At 42.1% G+C, this 25,576-nt stretch overlaps 1 protein-coding gene across 1 annotated transcript in view; it reads right to left on the bottom strand.

Moving 5' to 3' along the window:
• Positions 1-465: 465 nt before the first annotated feature.
• Positions 466-25,576, bottom strand: part of LOC138247059 (myeloperoxidase-like) — a 189,954-nt gene continuing 164,843 nt past the window's right edge. The window contains exons 9-13 of the mRNA XM_069201807.1: positions 23,925-24,085; positions 20,075-20,327; positions 7,415-7,585; positions 4,132-4,369; positions 466-2,031 (exon numbers count right to left, since the gene is read on the bottom strand). Coding sequence (XP_069057908.1) covers positions 1,824-2,031; positions 4,132-4,369; positions 7,415-7,585; positions 20,075-20,327; positions 23,925-24,085 — 1,031 coding nt within the window. The 3' untranslated portion in view covers positions 466-1,823. The remainder of the gene's footprint in view (positions 2,032-4,131; positions 4,370-7,414; positions 7,586-20,074; positions 20,328-23,924; positions 24,086-25,576) is intronic.

The raw sequence follows: 25,576 nt of genomic DNA, 5'->3' as shown, positions 1-25,576 counted from the left end.
TTATCACTGTCGTCCTCACTTCGGAAGGGATAGCTTGTATTCAGCCAGAACTACCAAAGTGATGAGAGTTGATTTGATGTTCTTATGAAGCATGTATTTGAGTTTGAGAATCTTTATTGAATATGTTGAAAGAAAGCTATTATGGTATACAAATAATTAAGAATGGTCAACTGGGCATGATTACAGAATGTAAACAATACTTATAATTGTTATTCATTTCTCAACTTGTTTTTTATATAAAGTTATGTTTTTAGCCTTTATGTAGTAAAATACTGTTTGTTTATTTCAATTTAACACAATCAAAAGTACTAAAAGATAAATGACAATGTGACTATTTTCAAATACTTTACAAACAATTGATTGCAAACTACAAGTCTCTTACTATCTCATGGAGCACTATTTCTCACATTTCTTAGAAAATGGTTTTAAAAAAGTTTAATCTTTAGTTTAAAAAAAATTTGGAAGGTCAAAAAACAGAGACTAGTATCTTGCATGTTCCTATATGGTTAATATGTAAACTTTTCATTTATTACCAGACAACATTAGAGCAAAAACACTACTGAAAATTGAAACTTTAGTTGACCTCAGAACTTAGGTGACTCCAATCTCATCTGCACAGCTACCACAAAGAGCATTATTTATGGCATAATTAGCTGCCTCGTGATCTACACTGTATCTATGTATGACAATCAAAGAAAGTCACAGGTACGCCTAAAATGACATGAAGACTTAAACTACACACTTGTCTCCCTCATGAAACTCAGTACCGGTTAACGTTCTTCCTTAACTCAAAAGAAAGTAAGATGGCTATAAAATTAAGCAATTGCTGCTGGTGTGTGTGTGTGACTGACTGGTCATCAGACAGATGCATTCCACTTGTCAAAGCTAGTGTTTTTAGAACCACTGACGTTTGGAAAAAGTAACAAGAATGCCTTTTGAGTAGAGCCCACATTTCTTGCAATCTTTATTGTACGATATTTTTCATAAGTGTTAACACTCCCATGACGTCTTGCCTGTAAAGGTGAGGTGGCACCTTCAGGGCCTTAAGGTCTGCCTTCAGGTATTACAGTGCTGTGTTACCGAGAGGACATGGGACCAGATTTTTAAGATCCAGCGTTGTCAGTGGACACAGCCAAGGTCTACTGTTATGTACTGGCTACTTTTTCATAGCACCAAAAAGCTCAGACTTGTGAATATTCTAATAATAATCACATATCCTATTCTGTCAGCCCTGATGAAGAATTGTGGTACCAAGTACAATATGAAAACAATTTGCATTAAACAAGTCTAAATGAACTCAGTTTTGACTTTTGAGCCCTACTCATTATGTCAAAGCAAAGCCACATAACCACAAACAAAATGAAACATTCGTTAACATTATGTTACATGCATCCCATGTATGTTTATGCCTCTTCATATTTAGGTTTGCATTTGCGTGTCCATTCTTCACTTTAAAAAAATTCTGAATAGATTGTAGACATGATAGCTTCAAGACCCGGAAAATAACTTTTCATAAGTTGTGATCATTTATCATGTTGGCATGTTATGAATACACATGAAAAAGTCCTTGAAATGTGAAGCACAGACTGCTACTACAAGCTTTACACACCGGGCACTCGTCAAAGTTGTTCACTTTAATAGCGCTTATAGTAAAGAGTAAACTTAAACAGTCATGACAAGAAAGAAAAAAACAATTTGAGAAAAATATTCTGCAATTTTATTGTGATTCCCTCCATGGCTTTCAAGAAAACATTTTTCAAGTCAATATTCAATAAGAGAAGAAAGGACATTTGAAGCAATTACCAATGGCTATACTCAGCTTTTTATTGATAGACTTCTCGCCATGGTGACAGGTCCAATTGGCTTCTTGTGTCACAACTTATGAAGTCTTTGGGGTACTCATTGGCCCTGAAAACATCCTTTGGCACATGTGTGATCCCGGTGTTGGCACAGATAATTTGAGGAAGGGAGACACCCCGCAAAGCATTACGTTGCCGGTAGGTGAATACACCCGGGTTCTGCCACCAAAATCTGGAGGACATAAATAAAAATTGCAAGCATTAACCCTTTTTCCACAAAGGTAAATAATTCACCTCAATGACTGTGTCAAATGACCTCCAATATACATTCCAGAATTCTAGCACGAACAATCAATATTGTATTTCACAGAGATGAACCCCCCCCTTTTTAAAAAGATTCATTTGGCATCACAGACTCTAAAGTTTAGACCCTTATTTTAGTTGAATGGTGCTCTTCTGTATCTAGTTTTAAAACAAACAAAAATAGTTTGTCCAAGTTCAGATTCCCCTATTTATCAATTGGAAGATTAAACCCATGAAAAGCACATGGCCGCCTTTTTTATGACATGCAGATTGTAGAAAATCCCAGATGCCCATGGTGCACTGCTTCTGTGTGTGCTATATGAAATCCTGCTTTATGACCTCTCCTTGCCCCTCAGGGCTACTGAGTAGGTTCCACACTCAATATGATCTGCTTTAAATGGTTGCTCTTTCTACTCAGCAGAGGGTAGGTTTGCCAAAGCTCAGCAGGAGGTTCTTCCTCTGTCCAGGCCTGTGGCCATAATGGATGCATTTCAACATTCCGTGCCAAGCTTTAAAGTTAGGAAAGACCCCATTAAGGTCTGTAGGGATGTTTTTTGGTGATCCTTCTGGTCACGGCTGCAGACAGAAGAAAATATCCTATTTTTAAACCACTCTTTTGCTGTTTTCCATTCAGGATCATAATGGGCCTGGGTCTCTGCTTCTGGTCCAAAAAAATGAAACAATACTATCAATGTGATGCACGCTCCCCACAAAATGTGCAGGTCTTTGGGCACTTATAAGCCACCAGATTTCGAAATAACATACCTAAAAGATAGATTTTCTGACTCTACAGCTGAATATGTGTGAACATTTGCACCTGTAGTGTTGTCTGTATGTGCATGTACTATATATGTGTCTTATGAGTGCATGTTTCTTGAGTGTCTACGATTTCTGCTTGGATGTATTCCTACATGGTTGCTACCAGTCTGCTCATGGATATGGTATGTGTGCGGTGTTGTCTGCATATTTGCATGCAGCACATGAGAGTTAGACTTTTTAGCTTTCTAAGTTATTGTTTCTTCTGGCCAATAACTCCACCCACAAACACCTGACGTTTAGAGTTATGAGGCCCAGAACAAGCAACAAAATGTAGGCACAATCTTACCAGAGACTTTTACTTATGCAGCTCATCAATACCAGCCTAAAAATTGGTCCTTTTCTACTCCAATCTCTCATTTGCTCTGAACAGGTGGTAAATGGGGAGTATGGGTGCAATGTGCCTTCGGAGAGTGGGGCATTGGCTGCAGGAGATGTCAGAGGGCGGGGCAGGCTCTTGTAATGCTGGCTGTAGCGTTGAATGAACCCACAGTGCTGTTCCGAGTGGGCGGATGAGGGCTGGGCTGTGCATCAACCAGCAGCCAGATGTCTTTGTGAGCTGTGATTTTATCAGGCGCGTATCCACACCTAATAATGCCGGCCTGGTTTTATCACACCAGGAACTGTGGATGCGGGAACAAAGTACAACTCGTATAGTTGATGGAGCTGTCCACCGACTAGGGATATTATTCTGCAGACACATAATGAAGGATTATACTGTAGACCAGTAGTCTTAGTGATGTAATGATAACAGTAGTGCTGACAAATAATTGAAGCAGAAATATTTGCACAATTTGTGCCCTCATTCAAAAGTTAACTTTGAAAAAGTTAACCTTACTACTAATACTGAATTGATTTGACCATCCAAAATCAACAAGGCAGTAGCCCTTCTGGGACAGGTGTACTACTCAGCGTGGAGAACAGGCAGAATCAGAAACTGCAAGGAAGCTGTGCATTTGCCCTATATTAAAGATGACCCTTTGATTTTAAGGAGCAGTGCAAGAAAGTGTAGCACTCAAAGCATAATCCAATTTTGCCAGTTGGGGTGCTCCTAAAACATGGAATAAAGGCTATTATTGCATCTATTTCCAGTAATTTAGCTCACCTTTATCTCACCTTCTAGTAAACCATGGCAATTGCAAACTACTTAAATAACTTATTGGATTTGGGAAACACTCTAAGTATCACACTACTGTTTAATTTTTATCATTACCTGTCTCCATTTCGGATTTTCTTAAACTGTCTTCCTAGAATGCAGGATAAGAGGGGTCCAACTCTTCCATTCTTAACAAAGGGCTCTGCTACTCCTCCAAGCCAAATATCAATATTTTCAGGTGTCTTGTACACTTCAAGAAGCTTTCTGGCACGTTCTGTGTTTTTTAGGACCTTGGCAAGCTCTTGCAGGTTTCTAGGGGCCGGAAGATTGCAGAACCTTCTCCAAGAGTTATAACCTGAAAATAACAAGCATAAGATATTGATATCAAGGCAGAAGCACGAGCATCCTATTAACCAGTTAAAGGTTTTGGAAATGCACATCCTCCTTCATAACAAGATAATTCCTTACAAGGAAGGTTTCTCCTTGGTTTAGTATCACCACTTTTTCTCTCTGTTATCTCCCATTTGATCGGATACTTTTCAGAAAGATCATCTCATGTTTGGTAGAGATCTGCAGGACATGCTTCAATGCTTGTTGTAAAGAAGCTAATTTATGTTCTTATTGATTGTAGACATAGGCTTTGATTTTAACATTACAAATTCAATTCTGCCCTTGGTACAAACAGGAGTTTGCACAGGGATTGGTATTATAGATTGGGGCAAAAATTACGGTATGGGGTGTTTTATGGATGTGATATTACCTACTCCCCTGCAGTTTTTTTGTGAGAAATGGTGGCAGATTAAAGCTGACAAATTGTATTGTGGAAAAGGACCAGGGAAGAGGCCAAACATACAGAGTTTGGTGCAGTAATTACCGCATCTGCATTTTATGATCTAGTTCAGGGATAAAGCTCGGAACAAGGGCATTTACCACACTCTGTAAATATGTCACCAAACAGTATAGGATTTTACCACGTACAGTCAAAATCATCCCTTTCTACACAAATAGTGATCAGGGCATCAGAATAAAAAATATATTTTTTTCGGTTCACATTTGGATTTTATTACTTTTGGATTTGAACTTTCACCGAAAATGCTGTTTGTCACTTTGCCTGCAAAATTCTAGTTGTTTGATGGTGCTTTATGACGTGACAAAAGATCCTCGAAGGTGAAGACATTGAGGCCCAGGTTTACTGAGGCTTTGTACCGGTGTAAGGTGGAGCATGGTGTTTACAGTCCAAAGAAAAGGTGTTTTGTGCTGGAAAGGTGCACTTTTCTTGGTGTAAAATCCACCTTAGGCAGCTTTGCGCTGCTTTGTGCTTGGTGTCAAGGGGGAGATACTGGCAGAGTACAAGCATCTGCAGATTTTAAAGCACAGCTTGAACTACAACATCAGACAGACTTTGCTTTGAAGCAGGCAAAAGTAGAACAAATGTGTTCGTTTATCAAAAAACAATGCATTGCAACAACCCATATAGAGGACAACACACCTCCAGTGCTGATAGACCTCGTTTATACCCTCAGTTTATAAGAGGAACTAAAGGCCTGATTTAGATTCCTCAGGCACATATTTTTATCTGGACTTGTTATCCATTATTTTAACTTCCGGTCCATTCAACTACTGATAAATGGAACTTTCAGTATCAGCTGCCAAAGCCTTTCAAATGCACACCAGCTGCAGCATTCAGAATATTTAGAGGGGCAGATTTCTTGTACGAGATGTGGCACAAACGTTGCAGTAATCTGGATAAGAAGAAATAACGTGCTGCTACTTCAGGACTGGCTGGAGACATTTCTAAAAAGAGGTTAGTTTGTTCCTGACATCTTATGGTAACACCATGCTTTAAGCCAAACTCGTCCACTTTTAATCCAACAGACTTGACCCCAGCACACAGTGTGTAAGCAAATAACAGCCATAAAGTAGGATAGGCAATAAAGAACAGCCTCAATGTATCTACAATAAAACAGTAATTTATATCTATGGAAATCCAAATAATTTTAAAAAGTAAAACTTCCATTGGAACACAGTCCATTGAAGAATCACTTATATCCACATGTAATTGACAACTCCATGCTTGAAACTCCTGCTGAGCACAACTTGTCATGATCCAGGCAGGTTCAAGCTTCAGTCCGAGGCTCTTCCCTGACTTAGTGAGCTTGCTGCTAACGCAACAATTAGATAGAAGCAGTGACCCCAAATTAAAGTAACACTTCCCCTGAAGTCTATATCAGTGGTTCCCAACCTTTTCACTTCTGTGGACCCCCACTCTATCAATACTGGAACCCAGGGACCCCCATTGGATCATTAATGAAACCTGAGGACCCCCCACTGAGTCATTACTGAAAGCTGGGGACCTAATCTGGTAATATTGTGGAATTTTCTAAGCAGTTGCGGACCCCTGAGGAGGCTTGCAGACCCCTAGGGGTCCCCAGACCACAGGTTGGGAACCAGAGGTCTAGATGATTTTCATACCAGTGCAATGCATTTTTGCACCACTTTTTGTACCGATCTACCCGTGAAAACGAATACAAGCCTTGCACTGATCAATGCGTGCAAATGCCGCGTTTTCACAAGTTGGACCTTCTATGATGTCTTTGGCAAGAAAAGATGTCCGTCGAGTTGAGTTATTTTCAAACGTATTAAGTAAAACGTGACACACAAATAATAGGATCCATTTCTGAATTAAACTATTCCCAGAACCTGTCACTATGTTTTGAAGAACCTATAATAATGTGTTGAATGGTTTATGTATTGTGTACATATATTACATTATGTATTGTGGTATACTAAAATATAAGGCTCTGACACATTTCTATTTTGATCAATCTTTCAATAAGCACAGTACATTAAAAATTATATAATATATTTCCCTGTCAGTACATAGACGTGTTTCTTACACAGACTGTTTTCCAGTCATTTGGAATTGTAAAATGTGAAATCCCCACAAGCATTGATTTGCTAAGCCTCATCACCTCCATGTTTTAAAAAAAACACAACGGGTTTGCACATGTTTAACAAGCTTGCCCTCACATCTGTACCCAGAAAAGTCTTTGACTGAAAACTTCCACTAACAAAAAAGAGTGAGCAGGTAAGAGAAGGTGAGACTCTTCCCCCCACAAAAGGATAATCAAAATATTGATGACAAAACCTCGCAGGAAAGTGACATTCACGTTTTCTAACAGAATATGTTTAGGTGGCTCCAGTGCAAATAGCTTTATAGAAAATTGTGGTGGAGAAATAGATATGTTTTTTTAATCAGACCATGGATCGCGTTGATTGGTACGGTATGCGTTCGACTGTATGTGCATGACATTTCTATACATGATCATTGGATTTGAGGATGAATAGTTTTGTCTAGTTTTGTCTTGTTTTCTTTTTGGAAAGTTGATTATCTTATTACCGCGAAGACCGTGATCTCTCCCACGCTGCATATTGAAAGAAGCCAAGTCAAGTCCTGGTGCTGGGGGTCTTTCAAAGAGCCTCTCCCGCAACTCGTCAGTAACTATCTTGTCCTGTATGTTCAGCTTTGCCTCATTTGCCAACAGGCCACGGAGCAGAGGGTCAATACCTCCTGCAAAGACAACAGACAATGAGCAGAGGGTCAATACCTCCTGCAAAGACAGACAATGAGCAGAGGGTCAATACCTCCTGCAAAGACAACAGACAATGAGCAGAGGGTCAATACCTCCTGTAAAGACAACAGACAATGAACAAAACACACGTCTAAGTATCATTGAACTCCTAACCACAGTTAAGCAAAATTGTGTTCAATTACTCCAAGTAGAACTTGTTTACATATTTCGGGGCTTATTTACAAGCGCCACGGAGCGTCACTTTCAGCAACGTTCCCGTAGCACTGTGCCCATTTCCACATTTACAAGGCGGTGCAAAGTCACTTTGCGTGGCTTACCGGCGCCTTGCAAATATGAGCCCCCTGATGCATTTTCCTGCGGCAGAGGGGCGTGCAATGGGTGTTGCTGTGGGCGTTTTCACGCAACACCCATTGCTTTTGACACTGCCCTAAAGTTAAGAGAAATTGTAAATCTGAGGCAGCACCAAAAACTAATGCTACCCCGGGGGTAGCAGTAGAGTGGCGCAACAAGGAGCAATACTTTTATTTCTCCTCGTTTTTGCTTTTTCTACATGTGCTGCATCCTGCAGCACACATAGAAAAAGAAAAACACCATTAATGATTGTTTATGTGCAGGAAGATGTGCCTTCCTGCACATTAACAATCATTCAATAATGACGATTTGCAACTTCTATGTGTGTTGCATTCTGCAGCTCAAATAGTAAAACACAAGTTTATTAGTTAATTAAAACCATAAAACTTTCCTTCCACATAAACATTTAACAGAACAATTTTAGTGCAAAAAGGCAATTACAGTTCTTTAGCTTTAGGTGAAGTGGTTAGTGAGTTTTTCTTCTATATACAGATTTTTTTAATGTAAAATGAATACAACGCCGGATAAAATCCTATGTTTAAAATGAAAAGCTATATGAGATATCGTTCCCCCGAGATATTTAACGAAAACAGTGGCAGCCAACTGAGACATTGGTAAAAATAAGACAAAGTGGGGGGAGGCCTTCAATCAATTTTATCTACCCCTACTTACGTCTGATTGTTGAAGCCGGACTTTATTATGACACGAGCTAAGCAACTCTGTGAACTACATAGGAGCCTTCCCTTCTTTAGGATATACAAAGCAGATTATAGGAATTTCGCTATCGTTTCCGCCCTCCCTCTATCTGGACATTTCGAGAGGTCGTGGTTTTATGAGTGAAAATTTCCAGAAATTGAACCAGCCTAATGTTCAATATAGTATTTTGAGGGTTAAAGGCTGCAATTAGTGTTTGTCTGCAGGATCTAATTCTTAAGACGTTAAATTCTTTTTTCAGCAAGAGTCTCCTTTCGGCCGCCAGGGCTGGACAAATGCAGACCACATGCATCAGGTTTTCATCTGCTAGATGGCAGAGACGGCACTCCTGGGAGTCTGCTTGCCGCTCCTTCATCCATTTTGGCATGAGGTCTAAGGTAGGGACCTCACCCAGCCTAAGTCTGAGAAAGGATTGCTTGATTTTCCGTGAGTACGGGCCCGCCATAAGTGGTGATTCTTTAAATGTTTTGTAGGAGTTAAGGATCAACCAACTATGTCCCCTTTGGGACAATGAGGTCTTGTCTTCTAGCCGGCTCTGTAATTTACTCGCTTTATTCACTACTTTATTGAAAATGGGGATGGGTAAGGACCTGTTCCATACCTCATCTAATTTCAGAAGACTCTTACTCTCTTCTAGGAATTTTATGTAGTTGGAGTTCCCTCTTTCTAGGATAATTTCCTGCCAGACTAGATTGGCTAAAGACCCCTTTGAAGCGCGGCTCAATTTGTAGCAGCATTTAATGTATGCCGCCGGATGGGCTAACGACTGTTTGACCAGCATGAATTCCAGTCTGACCTGGGCTGGCGATGCACGCCCAGGTAGCCGAAAAACACGTTTATATGTTTTTATCAGAAGCTTTTCCAGAAGACCTACTTCCATCCCCCTCATTATTTCGGTCCCATAGGGGATAGTTGGAAGAAGCTTCGCTCTCATTACAGCTGTTAATGGGTTCAGAGCATGACCACAGATTGAATTTGCTAGCTTACAAAAGGCGTAAGTAAGGGCCTGCGTTTTGTTTTTTATTGCTTCTTTTTGTGCCGTGTAATTACCTCTAGCATCCACCACCAATCCTAGGTATCTGTATGATGTTACTTCCTCTAGGGTTTTCCCATTCATATGCCATTTACCTTGGGTGGATGGCCTGCGGTTTAAGGTAATCATTTTAGATTTTTTATGATTAATTTCTAAATCATTGGAGCCTGAGTATTCTTCTAATGCCTTTAACAATTTCTGCATTCCTATTCTGGTATTACTGATTAGTAATAGGTCATCTGCATATAGTAGGTTGGATACTTGTTGGCCGCCCAGTGAGGGAGAGTGAGATGAGTGACCATTTAACTTGGTGGGGAGGTCTGCTATGTACAGGTTAAAGAGTGTTGGGGCCAATACACAGCCTTGCTTCACCCCCACTGTTGTTTTGACTGCCCTGGATAGGTGAGAGCCATCCCCAAGTTTAACCTTCACCCAAGTATCAGAGTATATCATTATGATGGCATTAAAAATAGAATGTGGCAGCCCCCACTGAAGTAGTTTGGCCCACAATTTACTGCGGGAGACACAGTCAAAAGCAGCTTTAAAATCAACAAAACATAAATAGGTTGGAGTCCCCTTTGCTTTTGCTCTGTTTATAATCAAGCCTAGCCCCATAAGATTTGTTAATGTTCCTTGGTGCTTGGTGAACCCGGTTTGATTGAAGGGTAGAATATTGTTATCTGTGATCCAGGCTTCTAGATGTTTTAGCACACAGCAGGAAAAGTATTTTAGGTCAACGTCTAAAAGAGAGATTAGTCTGTAGTTGCTTGGGGAGAGCACGTACCCACCCTTATATATGGGGTGGATTACTGAGCCTTTCCAGGATGCCGGGACGTTGCCTGTTGTGATCACGTCATTAAACATTGCTGCCAGGAAATTGGCCCATCTTTCTGTTTCTTGTTTAAATAGTGCTTGCGGTAGGCCATTTGGGCCGGGAGCGCAGTCCATTCGTGACTTCCCAATGATTTTTAGTAATTCTGGTGCCGTAAATTTCAAAGGTTCCGGGATGTTGGGATCCCAGCTAATCATGTGCGACTGAATTTGAGGGCCTTCTTCGATGATCCGTTCTTTTAGATGGGACTTTAAATGGGATACCCATACTTCCTCTGTTATGTTTGCGTTATTGCCTGCTTTTGCGCCATTGTCTATTATATTGATGATTTTCCAAAATCTTTTGGAATCAGATGTTTTAGTCGCAAAATGTAGTTTGTCCCACAAGACCTCTTTTTGGGCTTTTTTAAAGGTCCATAGATCCCTTTTGTACAACTTCCTTTGCTCTCTCAGGGCAGTTAGTATTGATACATTATCTGGGGATTTACGTAGAGACCTTAGTAGTTTCCCTACAGCTGCTTTCCTTTTGCGCACTGGCAGCGGTAGAAGTGAACTTTGGCGATGATTCAATTGCGCTCCCTTTCTTGTGTTACATAAGGAATCTTTTTTAGTGAGATCTAGGGCAAAGTTCTCCCAGACTGTTGTCAGCTTTGCCCCACTTGTGGTATTTGATTCTAGGTTTCATAGGGCCTCTTCTGCCTGGGTTTTGATGGTGTCTGAGGACCATTTGAGTCGCTTTAGATTTTCGGTGCCTAGTGTCCCGTTTAGGGCTGCCACTTTCTCCGGTTTTTGCGGTGATGCACAGATCCCCAATACCTGTGGCTTATGGTCGCTTTCCGTGCGGTCTATGATGGTGAAGGTGTTTACTAACTTATATAAAGCAGGGGACACTAAAGTGTAGTCTAGATAGGAGACTGATTTCCCGGAGAATCTTGTCCATGCCGGTGGGATATCGGGGCATTTCCGTCCGTTTAGCGCGAAGAGGCCTACTAATTCACAGGTGCGTATAAAACTCTCCCCTATTTTGTCTTTCCTGAGTTTTTTGGGGAGGGTTTGGCTAGGCATTCTTGCCACTGTTTGGGTGTGATCCTCACTGGGGATGTGAAATAAGCTGAGATTGAAATCGCCCGATATTAACCAGAATGCTGATTTTACTGTACGTTTTATCCTTAATAGTTGCGTTAAAAATGTATTTGCTTCGATTTTTTTATTTTTAGGATTGATGTATGTGTTGACCAGAATCAATGGCTCCTGTGTGTTTTTCCCCCAATCGTCTAGCTGGAGAAATTGGAAAGGTTGGTTTTCCTCCTTACGCTCAGAGATTTTTAATAAAAGGCTGGTACTAATGTAGATGACAAGGCCTCCCTTTGGCCTACCGGGACTATTTGTTTTCGTTGCTGGGTTATGATATTCCATAAATCCGATTATCGGTATTGATTCCATTGCCCAGGATTCCTGTATGAGTAAGATGTCAAAAGTGCTGAAAAAATGTATTACTGCGGGATCCTCCAGTTTTGACCGAAGGCCACCGATATTCCAGGAGCAGATGGATAAAATGCCGTGTGCGGGTTGATCCTTACCAATTCAATTGTTGCCCATCGGTCTTGGGGGTAAAACCGTCGCTACCCATTCCCTTTCTGGGTACTTTTGTTGACCCAAAACCACTCTTTCCCTCCCTTCTTCTCTCCATACTTGGACTGTCAGCGAGTGTGTAGGTGGGTTCTCCTCACTACACCTTTCTTCGATGGGTCTGCTGGCCTGATGTACTCCTTTCAGAACCGACCATGCGCCTTTGGGGGTTCCCAGGTATTGTGGGGCTAGTAACGGGGTTGGATAGCGGTCTCCTTTGTAGATGGTTACCTCAATGCCCCAGTCTTTCAAAAGGTCCTTTTTTTTCATGATCCGCTTTGGGATATCTGGAGCCGAGAAGATGGTAAGTGTTGGATCTGTGTGTTGGTTGCCTCTTGCTTGAATAAATTTTATAGCTGTGAGGTCCTTCGAGGCCACAAACTGAAGATCCGGTAAGGCTTTTATGATTCTTAAGATAGAAGATCGATTAAGAACATCTGTGGAGGACCTGGAGGTGAATTCTGGAATCCAGAGTAACTGGAGGGTATTCGTGTCTGTTATAAGTGACTGATTTTGCTCTATGAGCCGGTCTTGAACCTTATAGTCATCTTCTCTCTGACTAATTGCAGTCTTGCTGTCCACATTGACCAGTGTTAATTGGGGGGACAGCGCAGGCGCAATTGGTTTTAATTTTTTGCTCTGCTGACCCCTTGTGGGGCTAGGTCTTATGTTTGTTGTAGTGCCAATTGTTTCGTGTGGTCTCGGGGGGGACTTTGTTAAGTGGGTAGTGTCTGCTGAGGCGGGGAATGTTATCCCATCTACTATTGTGTTAGAGTTTGTACTTATGTGGGTGATAATGTCTCTATTGTAACCACCATTTGACGTCGCCTGGTCTTCAGGTGGATCCTTTGACGAGTTGAGTTGATAATGTTGGGCGGACTTCCTACCCTTCCTTGCCCGCTTTCGTTCTCTTTTTGAGAGGGTCCGGGTTGTGGTAGACTCAGGATTCCTGGGCTTATTGATGGGCTGTAGCGGTGGATGATTCACCATAGGTTCCAATCGAGCGCTTGCTAGTTGGTGGCTGTCAGCCAAAGTTCTCTCCTCACTTAAAATTGATGGAGCGGGCGCCAGGGAGGGACGGGGCTGCTGCTCTTTTTGTTTCGGCTCCCTCGGGGTGGGTTTCAGAATGGTGGCGAGCGGTTTAATACATGTATATTCATCCTTCCTGGTGGAGCGGATTTCTTGAAGTATTCCCTCTAAGATTTGCGGCAGTTGGGATATCTTTTCTACTACCTCTTTACAGGAGCAGATTGTAAAGTCATTGGAGTGATTGACTTGCGCCCTTGTTATAAGTGCGTTTAATTTTTCCAACTTACTGTCGATCCCGGAGACAAATACTGCCAGGGTGTTTAGCAGGTCAACTTGAATGTCCATTTTATTTGAATGAAATTGCAGCGCCATGACCGTTGCTTGCATTGAATTTAGGATTGCGGCCCACATTTCTTCTGATCTGACTGCCCCTGGGGCTCGGGATTTTGAGTCGGGCTCTTGATTATCACTTGGAAGTACTTTGTTTAATGTTGTTTTATGGGGGGCTTTCAGTGCGGCTGTCACTGTTTCTGCTTTTGCTGGTCCGTTTATGGATACCTGTTCTATATCCCAGAGGTCCTGTTCTTCTTTTTCACCGTTGTACGTTGGGAATGAGTGAAGTTTTGGACTTTGACAGAATGGGCCATCTTCCTGAGATTCTTGTTCTAAATGTTCTGCGATTGCTACCAGTTCTGAGTCCAGGATGGGTAGTTTCGCTGGGCTAGATGTCCATTGGTACTTAGTGGCGTCTAGGGGGTTATTACATAGAGTTATGTCTTGCCTAGGATTGAAGACGAATGCTGGTGTAGGAGTTGGTGGTACCACATTGTCCTGGACTATACATGATGCGTATAGTTTCGTGGGGTGATTTTTCCGGATCACTACTGTTGGCGATAGGGGGAGGCGAGGGGGTGAATTCATTCTGAGTTTCTTTTCGCTGCTTCCTTGCTGTTGCCAGTCTGGGCATGGTGAGGTTATTTCCCCAAGACTTGTTTGGGATGGACCCAGGGAGTCGATCCTTTTTCTGGTGGTGTTGGTGCCAGTAGTAGTGAAATAGTCAGTTATCTTGTGATGTTTGTGAGAGACTACGGACTCTGGAGCCCCCTCCTGCGGGGTCGCTTCCTTCCAAAAGCCGGGTTCTCTCCAGATCGTTTCTTCCATGCTGGAATTTTGTTCGCCTCCCCTGAGTGTGCCCTTTGTTAGGTTTTGCCTCCTGCATGGGAGGGGGAGATCCTGTTCGCTGCTTGCTCTCTTTTTTGGGGTTGCTTCATCCGGAGCCAGGTCTCCTTTCCTTTTTCTCTTTCCTTGTTTTGCTGGACGGTTTGTAATACTGCCTCGTGCTTTGCCTGATCTCATGGTCGGTAGGTTTTGCTTCTTTTAGAGCGGGGTGCTTTTGAGCAGGCTGTTGGGGTGAGGGAAAGGGCCTTGTTGAGTTTTATTTTTTTTGTTGTTGTGCCCTTTTGTTGTTTAGAGGCAGTTAAGGGTGCCGTCCTTCAAAGAAACTTTAATGGACGTTTAAATTCTGAGTGTGTGATCACCACCGGGGGGTTAGGAGCTTTTGAGGGCATGGGTCCTGGGGAGGTGCAGAGAGTACAGAGTTGCTGGACCGTGCCAGTCCTTGGTGGACCGTGGTGGTGGTGGTGGTCCCTTCCGCTCCGCTCCTGGGCCCTGCTACCCTGGGGAAGGTGCCGGGTGCGGGTGCGGGTGCGTGCGGGGGGAGCAGGGCAAAGGGGGGATGGGGTGAGGCCAAGAGCTGCCTGGTGGGAGTACCGGGGGTGTGACAGGGTGAGGAGTTCTGCACGCCCTGGCGGGGAACCGGTGCCAGACCCTGGTACGGCTACCCCCCCCCCGTTGCCCTCCTGTTGCCCTCCTTGACCCCCCTTAGCCCCTTTCTGGCCTCTGTTGCTCACCGCACACTTGCCTCCTTCAGGGGGTCACGTCGTGGGCAGCACCTGGAACTGGTGGCCCGAAGCCTGGCGTCGTCCTCGGAGGGGCCCTCCTCTCTTGCCACCAGAAATTTGTGGCCCCTACCCCCTAAGCCCCACCGCAAGCCGCACCCGCGTTCGGGCCGCTTCCGCGGGGGTCCACAGAGGGGGGGGGGTTGGAAGGGGACCCCCGTGCTAGGGGGGGCAGGAGCGCTGGGCTGCTCCGCTCTGTGCTCTGCGCTCCGCTCCGGCGCTCCGGCGCGCTGATCCGCTGTTGACCCGGAACCGGAAGTCAAACTCAAATAGAAACTAACAAATCACCATTATTGGCGTACCTCAACATGTGTGTGTGCTATTATGCAAATATTTTCATGGGGGTTTATTGTTTTATTATACTTATCTGGTTCATGTTCTAAAACTGGATAGGCATCAACGTATGAGTGCACATTTATTGGTTAAATAAATGTGGTATTATTCAAGTTACAGTTTCCTTTATTCACAAAACACAAACAATTATGGATAAGAACCAATAGGATGGCCAAAAATATAAATATGGATAAATACAGACAGAAATGTGAAAAAAATAAACATTATTAAACCGGAAACCTTAATCATGACAACTCCACTGATTTAATAAAATCAATACAATATCTTGTATCTTATTGCCATGTCAACTCAAAGTGATAACATAAAATATTAAATATTATAGTCCATCCAGTACTGGTCATTCCAGCTTCCAGGCTGTTTAAAAGTCATGTTATATGTGCTGTGATTTATTGATACAGCATATACATATAAATTGACCTTAAAAGGGTATCCGACTAATACTAAAATGAACCACTAACATTTATGTGCCATGTACATTGCAGAAACAAAACAGCTACTGGCTCTGAAGCCTCTGGACCGACTGGTAACACCTGCAGAGCTTTGATATGGAAATGTAATATACAGGCTACTACATGACAACTGGAGATGTGGGGGGAGCACAGTCTGTAATATTATGAAGGGAATCTAGATGTTTTACTTAACTGAGAAGTCTGATTGGTCAGTGCTTTCTAAAATAACCCTGCTGATTGAGCATTAGGTATGTCACAAATATTTTACTCAACTGTTAGTGAGGGAACTTATAAGAGCAGCGTGCATTTGTATTCCATTTTTGCTTCTGGGCCTAGTCCTGTCTTAACCTAGCAGCCCAGTCCACACGTTACCCACATGATGCTTGCAGTTCATCGTGGAAGGTACGGTAATGGAAATGTTATGTGTGACCAACCCCATGAGTGAGCACTTGAGATCCTCATTAGGTCCATGGTACCTTGGCCTGCTTCCCCTGACATAGTGATTGATGCTGGCTCATCTCCTGGGTGAGCGCCTAACATCCTTGCTGTCTCAGCAGTGACAGCCCTGCCAAGTGTCACACATTGTGAGTTATATTAATACATTCAGGGGCTTTGCTGTTATTACTGCAAGGTCCCAGAAGGCTCGTGCATTTTTAAGCTGACAGCGTGCATTTGTATTTCTCTGTAGCTTTTTCAGCCTAGTCCTTTAGCAACCCAGAAACCCAGACCAATCCCTCCTGCCACACAATGCTATCAGTCAATTGCAGGGAGTATGGTAATGAAAATGATGTGTGTGGACAAGTGTGAGATCCTCACTGGATTCCAGTCACCTTGGCTAGCTCCCCTCATAATATGATTTGTGCTGCCTCGCCCTTGTGTGAGCAACGGAGATCCTCAATGGACCAGCAGGTATCTAGGTTTCCACCATGGAGCTGTGATTGGTGAGCACTCACATCTGAGGCTGAGAGCCTTGTGTTTGGTGCTGTGTGGTGCACGTGGAGCCTCCAATGATCGGCCATTAATAGTGAGAGACACAGACTTGCTGTGACTACTGTCGGGTACCCTGATTTGTGCTTCTTTGGCATGTCAGAGAGCAATGACCAATGAGCATGGACTTCTGAGACTTGGAGCCGGTCAGGGGACCTGTGGTGGGCTGTGCACCTATGTATTGCAGCACGCTGCTCTCACTGGGTCTTCCTGTGGTTTTCGAGCAGGGAGAGAAGACACAGAAACTTCTCATTTTGAACCTTGCAAGTGGCGAGCTCAGCCACTGGGTATGTGGCTCCCAGGGCTTGGGCAGGGATTCATTGTGTCACGTGAGAGGCCAAGAAAAGAACGGGGGTGCAGGTGATAGGACAGCCAATGATCTGAAAGGCCTGGTGCACTGAAGATGCACATGTGAACCCTTGTAGGGATCACTTAAAGTAGACGTGAGGAGAGGCCTATAACTCGAAAGGGAAGGAGACTTTGAGAGGCGAGGAAGAGTGCCAGAGGAACAGGTGAGTCTATAGACCGGTTGCAAACAGCAGATGGGAGACATAGAGGGACAGCCAAAGAAGGTGAAAGCCAAGGCAGGGACCTAATGAGGTTAAAGAGCAGCTTTGGGGAAGCTGGAAGGGACGGTGACAAGTCATTCAGGGACTGGAAGGGGACCGATGAGAGGACTGCTAGCCAGAGTGGGTGGTGTGAGATCAGCCAAGGACATGGAGGAGAAGGTGACACTGTATATGTGTTAATGTGAGGAGTGGCCTATCCAGGGACAGAGAAAGAGAGAGAGGCAAACATTAGTGTGATTACATTTGTGAACACTTGTAACCTTCCATGAACTTGATTTCTTACAGCTGCAGACATGTTGCTGCAGCCACGCCTCCAAATTCTGCTTAACCTTAAATTTCAGTAATCATTATTTCACTGGGTAACCATTATCTGTTTCCCTTTCATCTCATTTGGCCTTTTTTAGCCAATAGCCTATCAGTGGTTGAAGGGTGAAGGGTGAAACTACAAATCCCAAAATGCAGCATGTTGGTTACAAAAAAGAGGTACTGGCTGCAGGAGATGTCGGATGGTCCTATTAGAAAAGAGAGGATGAATGGCTATCTTCCCAACTATAGTGAAAGACTAATTATTTTTCAGCCAAGTAATGAGTTCATTTTAGGTTTCTTCCACTTAAACTCCCACTATTTCAATGTGAATGAAAAAATGTTAATGGGGAAAACTAAATTTAACCCCATTGTTTCCAACTCCCTCTCTTATACATCTCTTATTATTGGTAAATGCATTGGATACACTTCAGGGATGTCTCAGATCTGTTAGACTATTCTATTGCAGGAGCCAGCGAATTTGTAACATTTATTTACAGAAAAATAACTATTGTTTAATAGTTGTGATAAAGTGTTACTCAATCTATCACACATAAGACTGAAATATCACGCATAAGCACAATAAAAACATGAAAATGTCACACATAAGCAATCTGAAAACCTGGAAGCTAGGCTGCTGGTCCTTACCAGTGTGAGCAGAAGTCCCTGTCGTATTCTTGACCTCTGAAGAGCCTATTTGTTATTAATGATGTTAACTACTCTGTTGGCACGAGCACTAGATAGGAACCACAGAGAGTGTTCTGTGTAAGCAGTAAAAGGTCAAACCCCAGTGGGTGGGGATGGCTGCTATGCTTGGAACTGCAGGAAATTACAAACACCTGCAAACCGACCAGGTCTCGTCTATAACAAGTGTATGCTTTGTTAATGATTTACTTTTTCTTAGATGACCCCTGTGCTTGTGCAGGCAAACAGGGTGGCCATCTTGGAATGGATTTTCATTTGTCTGAAGAAAACTATTCATAATTGTTGCCTCACATTCTCACACACGTGTGGTGGCTATCGTTCAATGGTTACTTCATTCAAATAACCTCCAGGCATGAGGACACGTGCATAAACTGGTGGCCTTCTTTAATAGTTAAAAAATAATTTAAAATGTCTGCACATATATACTGTGGTGAGAGGTACTCAGTACACGAGGAGCCCGGGAAGGCAAGCAGGTGTTAAGAGAATAGTTTTTAAATTTAAACAGAACAGGATGCGGAGGTGAGGAGAAGGAGAGTGGGGCCAGGGAGAAGGATAGAAAATATATTCTTAAACGGACTGCAACCAAGGTCTAACATTAGCTGTGGAGTGAATCAATTCTATCCAATCAAAACATAGTGAGAGCAAAATGATATTTGTGTGTGATTGACAGAAGAATGGGGAGGAAAGACTCATAAGAAGAGGGCTGGCCAAAAGACCCCTCTGTGTAAGATACTGTTCACAAAAGGTATTCAACAATGCACACCACTTATTTGCTAGATCAGAAACCTACCTAAGGAAAGGAATTGCACCCTAGAACTAAAAAAGGTGTGTACACAAAACACTGAGAGCTTTTCTGCGAAGAACAGAATTTACAGGTTGTGGCATTAATTGCACTAGTTGCTGAAATGCATATCGAGGGAGATGCCCATCATGCCAGACAAGACTATGAGTGAACAACCACAACATCTAGCTGTGCTTGTTTCTAAGCAAAGGCCAACAGATCTGAAACTTCAGGGATCACTGTGGTCTTGATGAGTACACAAGGATCAGTGCCTACCTTGTCCACAAGGCAGACAGAATGTTGAACTCGTTTGTAGCTGAGAAGCTCCTGAGCATATTCGGTTTAACCAGTGGATAATAGTAGATTGCTATTACCCTTTCTTCCAGTACACCCTTTACTGTTTAGTAATGTTTTAGCAAGAAACTATCTGGACTGAATAAAATTAGTATTGTTTACTACCTACTGAGGTGCTAGAGAAAGTAACTGTTAAGTTTATTGATTTATGTCAAAGATCACCTCTGAACTTTCTTCTTTTCTGCAGACAGAGCATGCTATTTAATGTGACTTCAATTGTGACTGAGGGCCTTCTAAAAGTATATAATCTGCTACAAAAGCACCTTACAATAAATGAAAGCCTATTAACTAAACCAATGCTCCTAAGATAAATATACATTTTAACTTTCCACTGGCATGACCAAAGTAAAAATTAACAGTGCTATTTGACAGAAAATAGATTTAACCACACAGTTTACAGAGCTGCGCACTGTGCTTTACCTTGCTTTACGACTCTCCAGGTAGCAAAGAAGGCTTGGTGTAAAGGAACTTTATAATTGTCACCAAGGGGACTGTAATTATTGTCCAAGCGGAAGACGAATGGTGGAACTGAGGCATGACCAAAACGAAAGGCAATGGAGAAAACGTTTGCGACTCGCGGGTCCTCGTACTCATCGTAGCCAGAATACTCAGGAATTTCTGTTTTATACCTATCACCAAGCAGATTGGGAAGGTAGTCTTGGAATGTGATTATCTGGAATAAACAAGCAGAATTGTTAACAGACAGTTTTACCTCATCTTCAAATATAATGCGTACCTTCATGCAGAATGTGAGCACCTAGCGGCTATTACAAATACCCACCCTCTGCTAGTGTCCAGCATGAACAGGGCCATTCCATAATGTCTGCAGCACATCAAACCCAGATGTTGTCATACAAAACAGGCCACCCACATTTTTTTGCTCAGGAGCAGAAAATCCTAATGTGCACTTGTATGGTGTTTGGACAAAATATCGAGGAAAGCATATAAAGTGGTCAAAATATCGTGTCAAGAATATCAAGGGCAAAGATATTGTTGAGGTAAATTTCTATGGGAAAGTAAAGTTGTTTTATATATATATATATATATATAGATAGATATATGTATATCTATATGTATGTATGTATATAAATATATACACATATATATATATATATTCAAGAAATTCACTTTAAAAACATATATGGGTGCGTGTATATATATATGATCCATGAGTAAGGCTGTTGCCGAAACGCGTTGGATTTTGTGCTGAAATAAATAGAATTTTCATATTGGAGGTGTCCTGGTTCTCCTGGTATTCAAGGGAGTGTTCAAGGCTATATATATATATATATATATATATATATATATAGGTATATTCACTGAAAAAATATAGAAATTCACCTAAAAAACCAAAGGTTCCGGGGCGTTATAGTTAGGCTCACAATTTAAACATACAAAACCTTAGAAATTCAGCAGTTACAGTTATTTTAAGTAACTATAATTTGTGCAGTAAGGTAACCATAACTCGCATCCCCGCCATGCAGTTTTCTCCTCAGTAGTTTTACTGCAAATATTACATTGATATTATCAAGTGTTGCCATATTTGGGGTAATTAGAAGTGCATGGCGAGGGCCAAAATACCAAGTCTCTCACCACATTTAATTTCCAATGTATTGGCTTGACCAAAGGGTTGGTACTTTCATAAATCATACATTCAAGATATGTACATAATAAATGGTCAATAACAGGATGAAGTTTTCAATCTTAAAATGTTCCCATATATCTCCTACATCTGGTGAAAGCAGCAACTATAAATAATATTGCCCTGTATGCTTCCCCCAATGGCATCATTGGTCCCATCCCAAAGCCAGGCTGGCTTTCCCTGCCGCATAACCCAGGAGTGTGGTCAAGAATGTCTGAAGAGGATCCCTGCTCCAACGCATTGAACTGGTAGGATCACAAGAGTCAGAAACTGCACAATCCTACTGAGGCCTGCAGCTGAGAAGCCTAGGACTCAGATACACCTTCACAGAGCAGTAGGTGAGACTGTGGCACTGTGACTGGTACACTGCAATTTGTAGTGCAAGTGGAATGTGTGATATATTATAATATTGACTGCAAACAAAAATTGTGGACAGAATATTGTGTCTAAAATATTGAGGACAAAAATATTGAGAAGGTAAATGCAAATAGATAAGCATAGAGTTAATATTCTTAACACCACATCTAATCTATGCACTGTGATATATATATATATGATATATATAGATATACAGATAGATAGGACCTAGTTTCCATAACAAAAGCATTTTGTGACTTGCCTTTGGCACCTTTCAAAAAACCTTCACAAAAGTTTCCCAAAAAGTGCCAAAAATGTGCCCCTAGGGTCTTATTGTGCATAGAAAGTTTCAAGCCAATCCGAGAAAAGGGGAGGAAGTAAAAAAAGTGTGTTTCCCATGTTAATGCCCATAGCCCCTTTAGACACACCTGCAGCCCAAACCGTTAGACGGAATTACACCAGATTTGGCAGAAAGGTAGTCGGTCTGCAGAGAAGCCTTTTTGTATTTGGTGTAAATCTGTTCAGTAGTTTAGAAGAAATTAAAGGAAATCCAAATTTGTATATAAAGGGTCGAAACAAATTTAAGAATACTGATGATCTCATGCAGAGATCTGATTGGGTGCCAACACTTCAACTAGGAATTGCTGGCAGCTATTTTGAGACTCGCTTCAGCAGAGTCTAAACAAAGAAAAGGAAAGGAAGAAAAGGAAAACAGTGCAGGATACTGTTACCCTAATCCGCTTCTCTTGGTCCAGGGCTCCCCCATCACCCACCATCCCTGGGCTAAAAAGCATTTTTTTTAAAACAATCACAGCGAAAATCATGAATATTCGCAAATTTTGCCCTGAATGTCATCTACCAAGTGCATCTCATTCTTTTTCTCAGATCAAACAACGGTCCTAGAAGGATGTGTTGCACTCAGTGTCTACCGAGCAGAACACATCCTTTTTCCATGATCAAACGACAGTGGTTGAAGGATATTTTGCACTCATTGTCTACCAAGAGCCACACATTCTTGTTCTCTGATGAAACAATGGTGGTATTGGGTCTCTTCTGTGCCATAGGACTCCTTAAACCAGTCTCATTTCCTTGAATGCTCTAGGGAAAATGGTTCTGAGCTTTAACCTACAGTGTGCCAATTTTAAAGAAGGTCAGCTGCTGTGCAGTTTGGAAAGGGACTGTGCACACTGTACAAAGAGTATGACTTTGTGTCCGCTTAAAAAAACATACGTGCAGGTGAGCTCAATATGCACCTGCAGGGCTAAAATGTGCAAATTTCTTTGGTGGGTTGGGGTACAGCAACATATTACAAGTTATTTGGTGGCCACCAAGGAGCAACAACAGGTCTTCACAACTCCCTATTAAGCAGAGAGAACTCTGAACCCCTTGATCTTCAAGGAGAAAGACAGCAGGGCTAAAAAGGTGCAGGCCACCTATTTTAAACTAATCCCGGGTGGGCTAAATTTTGTGATGGTCCTGGGAGCATTACCTGTGGTCGGGTCATAGGCAACAGCAATAGGGAAATGCTAAAATGAGTAGGTTTGTGGTTTTAAGGAAACACATCATTTAAGGCAGGAAGCATTGCTCTCTGATTGCGAATATATCTGTGTCAAAGCCAATACATCTATCTTTTTATAGCATTGAGTTTGGTATGGACATATATTGGTGCATTGCTCTTTTGAGGGATGTGATCTGCTAAAACCACAAATGAGTTAAGATATTTGCAACAAATGAGCCTGCCTAGTCTGAATTTAAGAGAGTAGCTGCCCACTGTGATCTTTGTTTACTGTAAGTAATTTGTGACCTAGTTTTGATGAAAGCCCCTTAAAAAGGTGGTACAATTAATATTTTCACCTGTCATCGTGTATATATTTGGAAATTTGTGTAAGATATTTATTGTGTTTGCATTAAGGTATTGTTTGCATTCTGGAATTCTGGGATTCTAGCTCAGATTACATTCCTCAGATTTGAACACTCTACATCCTTTCTCTTTTACCACTCTCATCATTCACTTTCTGCCAGTCCTACCTGAAGTAGTCATGAAAATGATGAAATAATGTCTGGATGCTGCTAAGCTATACAAGCCTGACAGCTCACCTGGGAACTGGTCACCACAAAATTAACTTTTTATCCAGCAGTTTGTTGACTAAGATTGAGAGATTGATTTACTGAAGCACTATTTGTGGTCTCAGGACCCTGGTACCTGAGAGAGGCAATTAGTTAGCCGTCTAAATGCACTATCCTTGCCTCATGGCACCTAATACATAATACCTGCATCGTGGCTCCCACAATTTTCCTAGACTCCTGATAGATTTTCTCCCCATTCCATCTTGGATTTAAGGTCTTCAGGATTCCAGCCAGGCGATTATGCTCTCGCAGAAATAAGGTATGCAGAGATAAAAGACCTGTATGTTCGTTGGCGCGACCATCACCTTGGGAGACAAAAGATAACTTTTGAGTTTCATATATAAATATATATGTGTGTATTTAAATTATGTATATTTATTTAGTTATCATTCCAAGCTGAAATGCGGAAAAATGTAATACCCATGATTTGTGGAGAAACACTGTGTTAGAAATGAGGATGGATATGAGGCAGTAGAAGACAATGTTATTCTTTTTAGTACTCATAAGCCACTGTTTCCAGCAGAGGTAATGCTAGAGGTCACAGGAAAAAAACACAAGTTTGAAAATGTAGCTTTTAGTTGCATGTTCCAAATGGAGAAGAACGATCTTACAGCTATGTTGAGTTGTCCCAGTGGAGGAAAGTCAGAAGAGAGATGATGTAACGCACAGGCAAATGTGAGGGTCACTGGAAGAAAACTTGAGGGCAGTGTGAGGGAATTTTTTCAGAAGTTGGGTTGTGTCTGTGTCAAAAGCTGATGATCTTCATCTGGTAGAGAGTTTTTCAGTGTTCACCACAATTTACATTATTAACAGAGAGTTCGCTTCATGTTCCCTTCTCCTCTGGTCCTGTTTAAACTTATGGTCATGAATAGATTCACCGACCACAGCCCCAACATAAACTCTACAATGTTTAACAAATAAGTTTCCCCCGAGTCTTATATGAGGGGCAAATCTTAGGTATCAGTTAGAAATCATGGACTTTTGTTGTACTCAAAACGTGCTGGACCCTTGCCCAGACAGAAAGCCAAGAGGAGTTGTGTGCTCAGCTCTCTGCTTTGTGGGCTTTTCTGTAACTACAGCCTCATCCTGCCCCCAAGTGAGGAAAATGTTTATTTAGAGGACCACCAAGGTCATGTTTCAAAGTGCTAAAGATAGCTGTCATGGTTCAGGGCATGTGTCGTTGGGGTGCCAAGAAGGGCAGCACTAACATAGGAAACAGGTATGCATGCAATACAGCTTGTGTGTGTGGGAGATTATTGTATGTGGTCAATATCTCTTCCCTGGGTTGCCGCTGATGCATCCACAACCTTCTAAGCCTCCATGAGTGCAGGACTGGTGGAAACTCTTGTGTACAAACTGCCATGGCTCTCTCTGAAATCTCTCGGAAACCATAACTCCTTTTACGTCTTCTTCGCAAGGGAGTCAAATACATTTGAGACAAGGGTGCAGAACAGGCTTTCCAAACCCTGAAAAGTAAATTCGCTACACATCCTATATTGGCCGAATCCAATCCAGAGCAATCATACATCATGGAAGCCAATGCATGATAAACCACTCAGGGGCAATCTATCCTAACATGATAAAAAAAAACAGGACAACGGCATCACATAGCATATTATTTGCATAGGTTTTTCCTTGCAGAACGCAATTATGCAATTGCAGACCATGAACTGTTAGCCATTAAAGCTGCTTTCAAGGAATGTCGGCATTACCTGCTGGACACCAAGCATCTGGTGACTATATACACAGATCGGATAACCCTTCAGTTCCTCAGGTCAGTCAGGGCTTAATAGTGC

This window comes from Pleurodeles waltl, chromosome 7 (genome assembly GCF_031143425.1).
Source record: "Pleurodeles waltl isolate 20211129_DDA chromosome 7, aPleWal1.hap1.20221129, whole genome shotgun sequence".
NCBI classification, from domain to species: Eukaryota; Metazoa; Chordata; class Amphibia; order Caudata; family Salamandridae; genus Pleurodeles; species Pleurodeles waltl.
The sequence above is the reverse complement of the archived record's forward strand: the minus strand, read 5'-3'. Positions and strand labels throughout refer to the sequence as shown.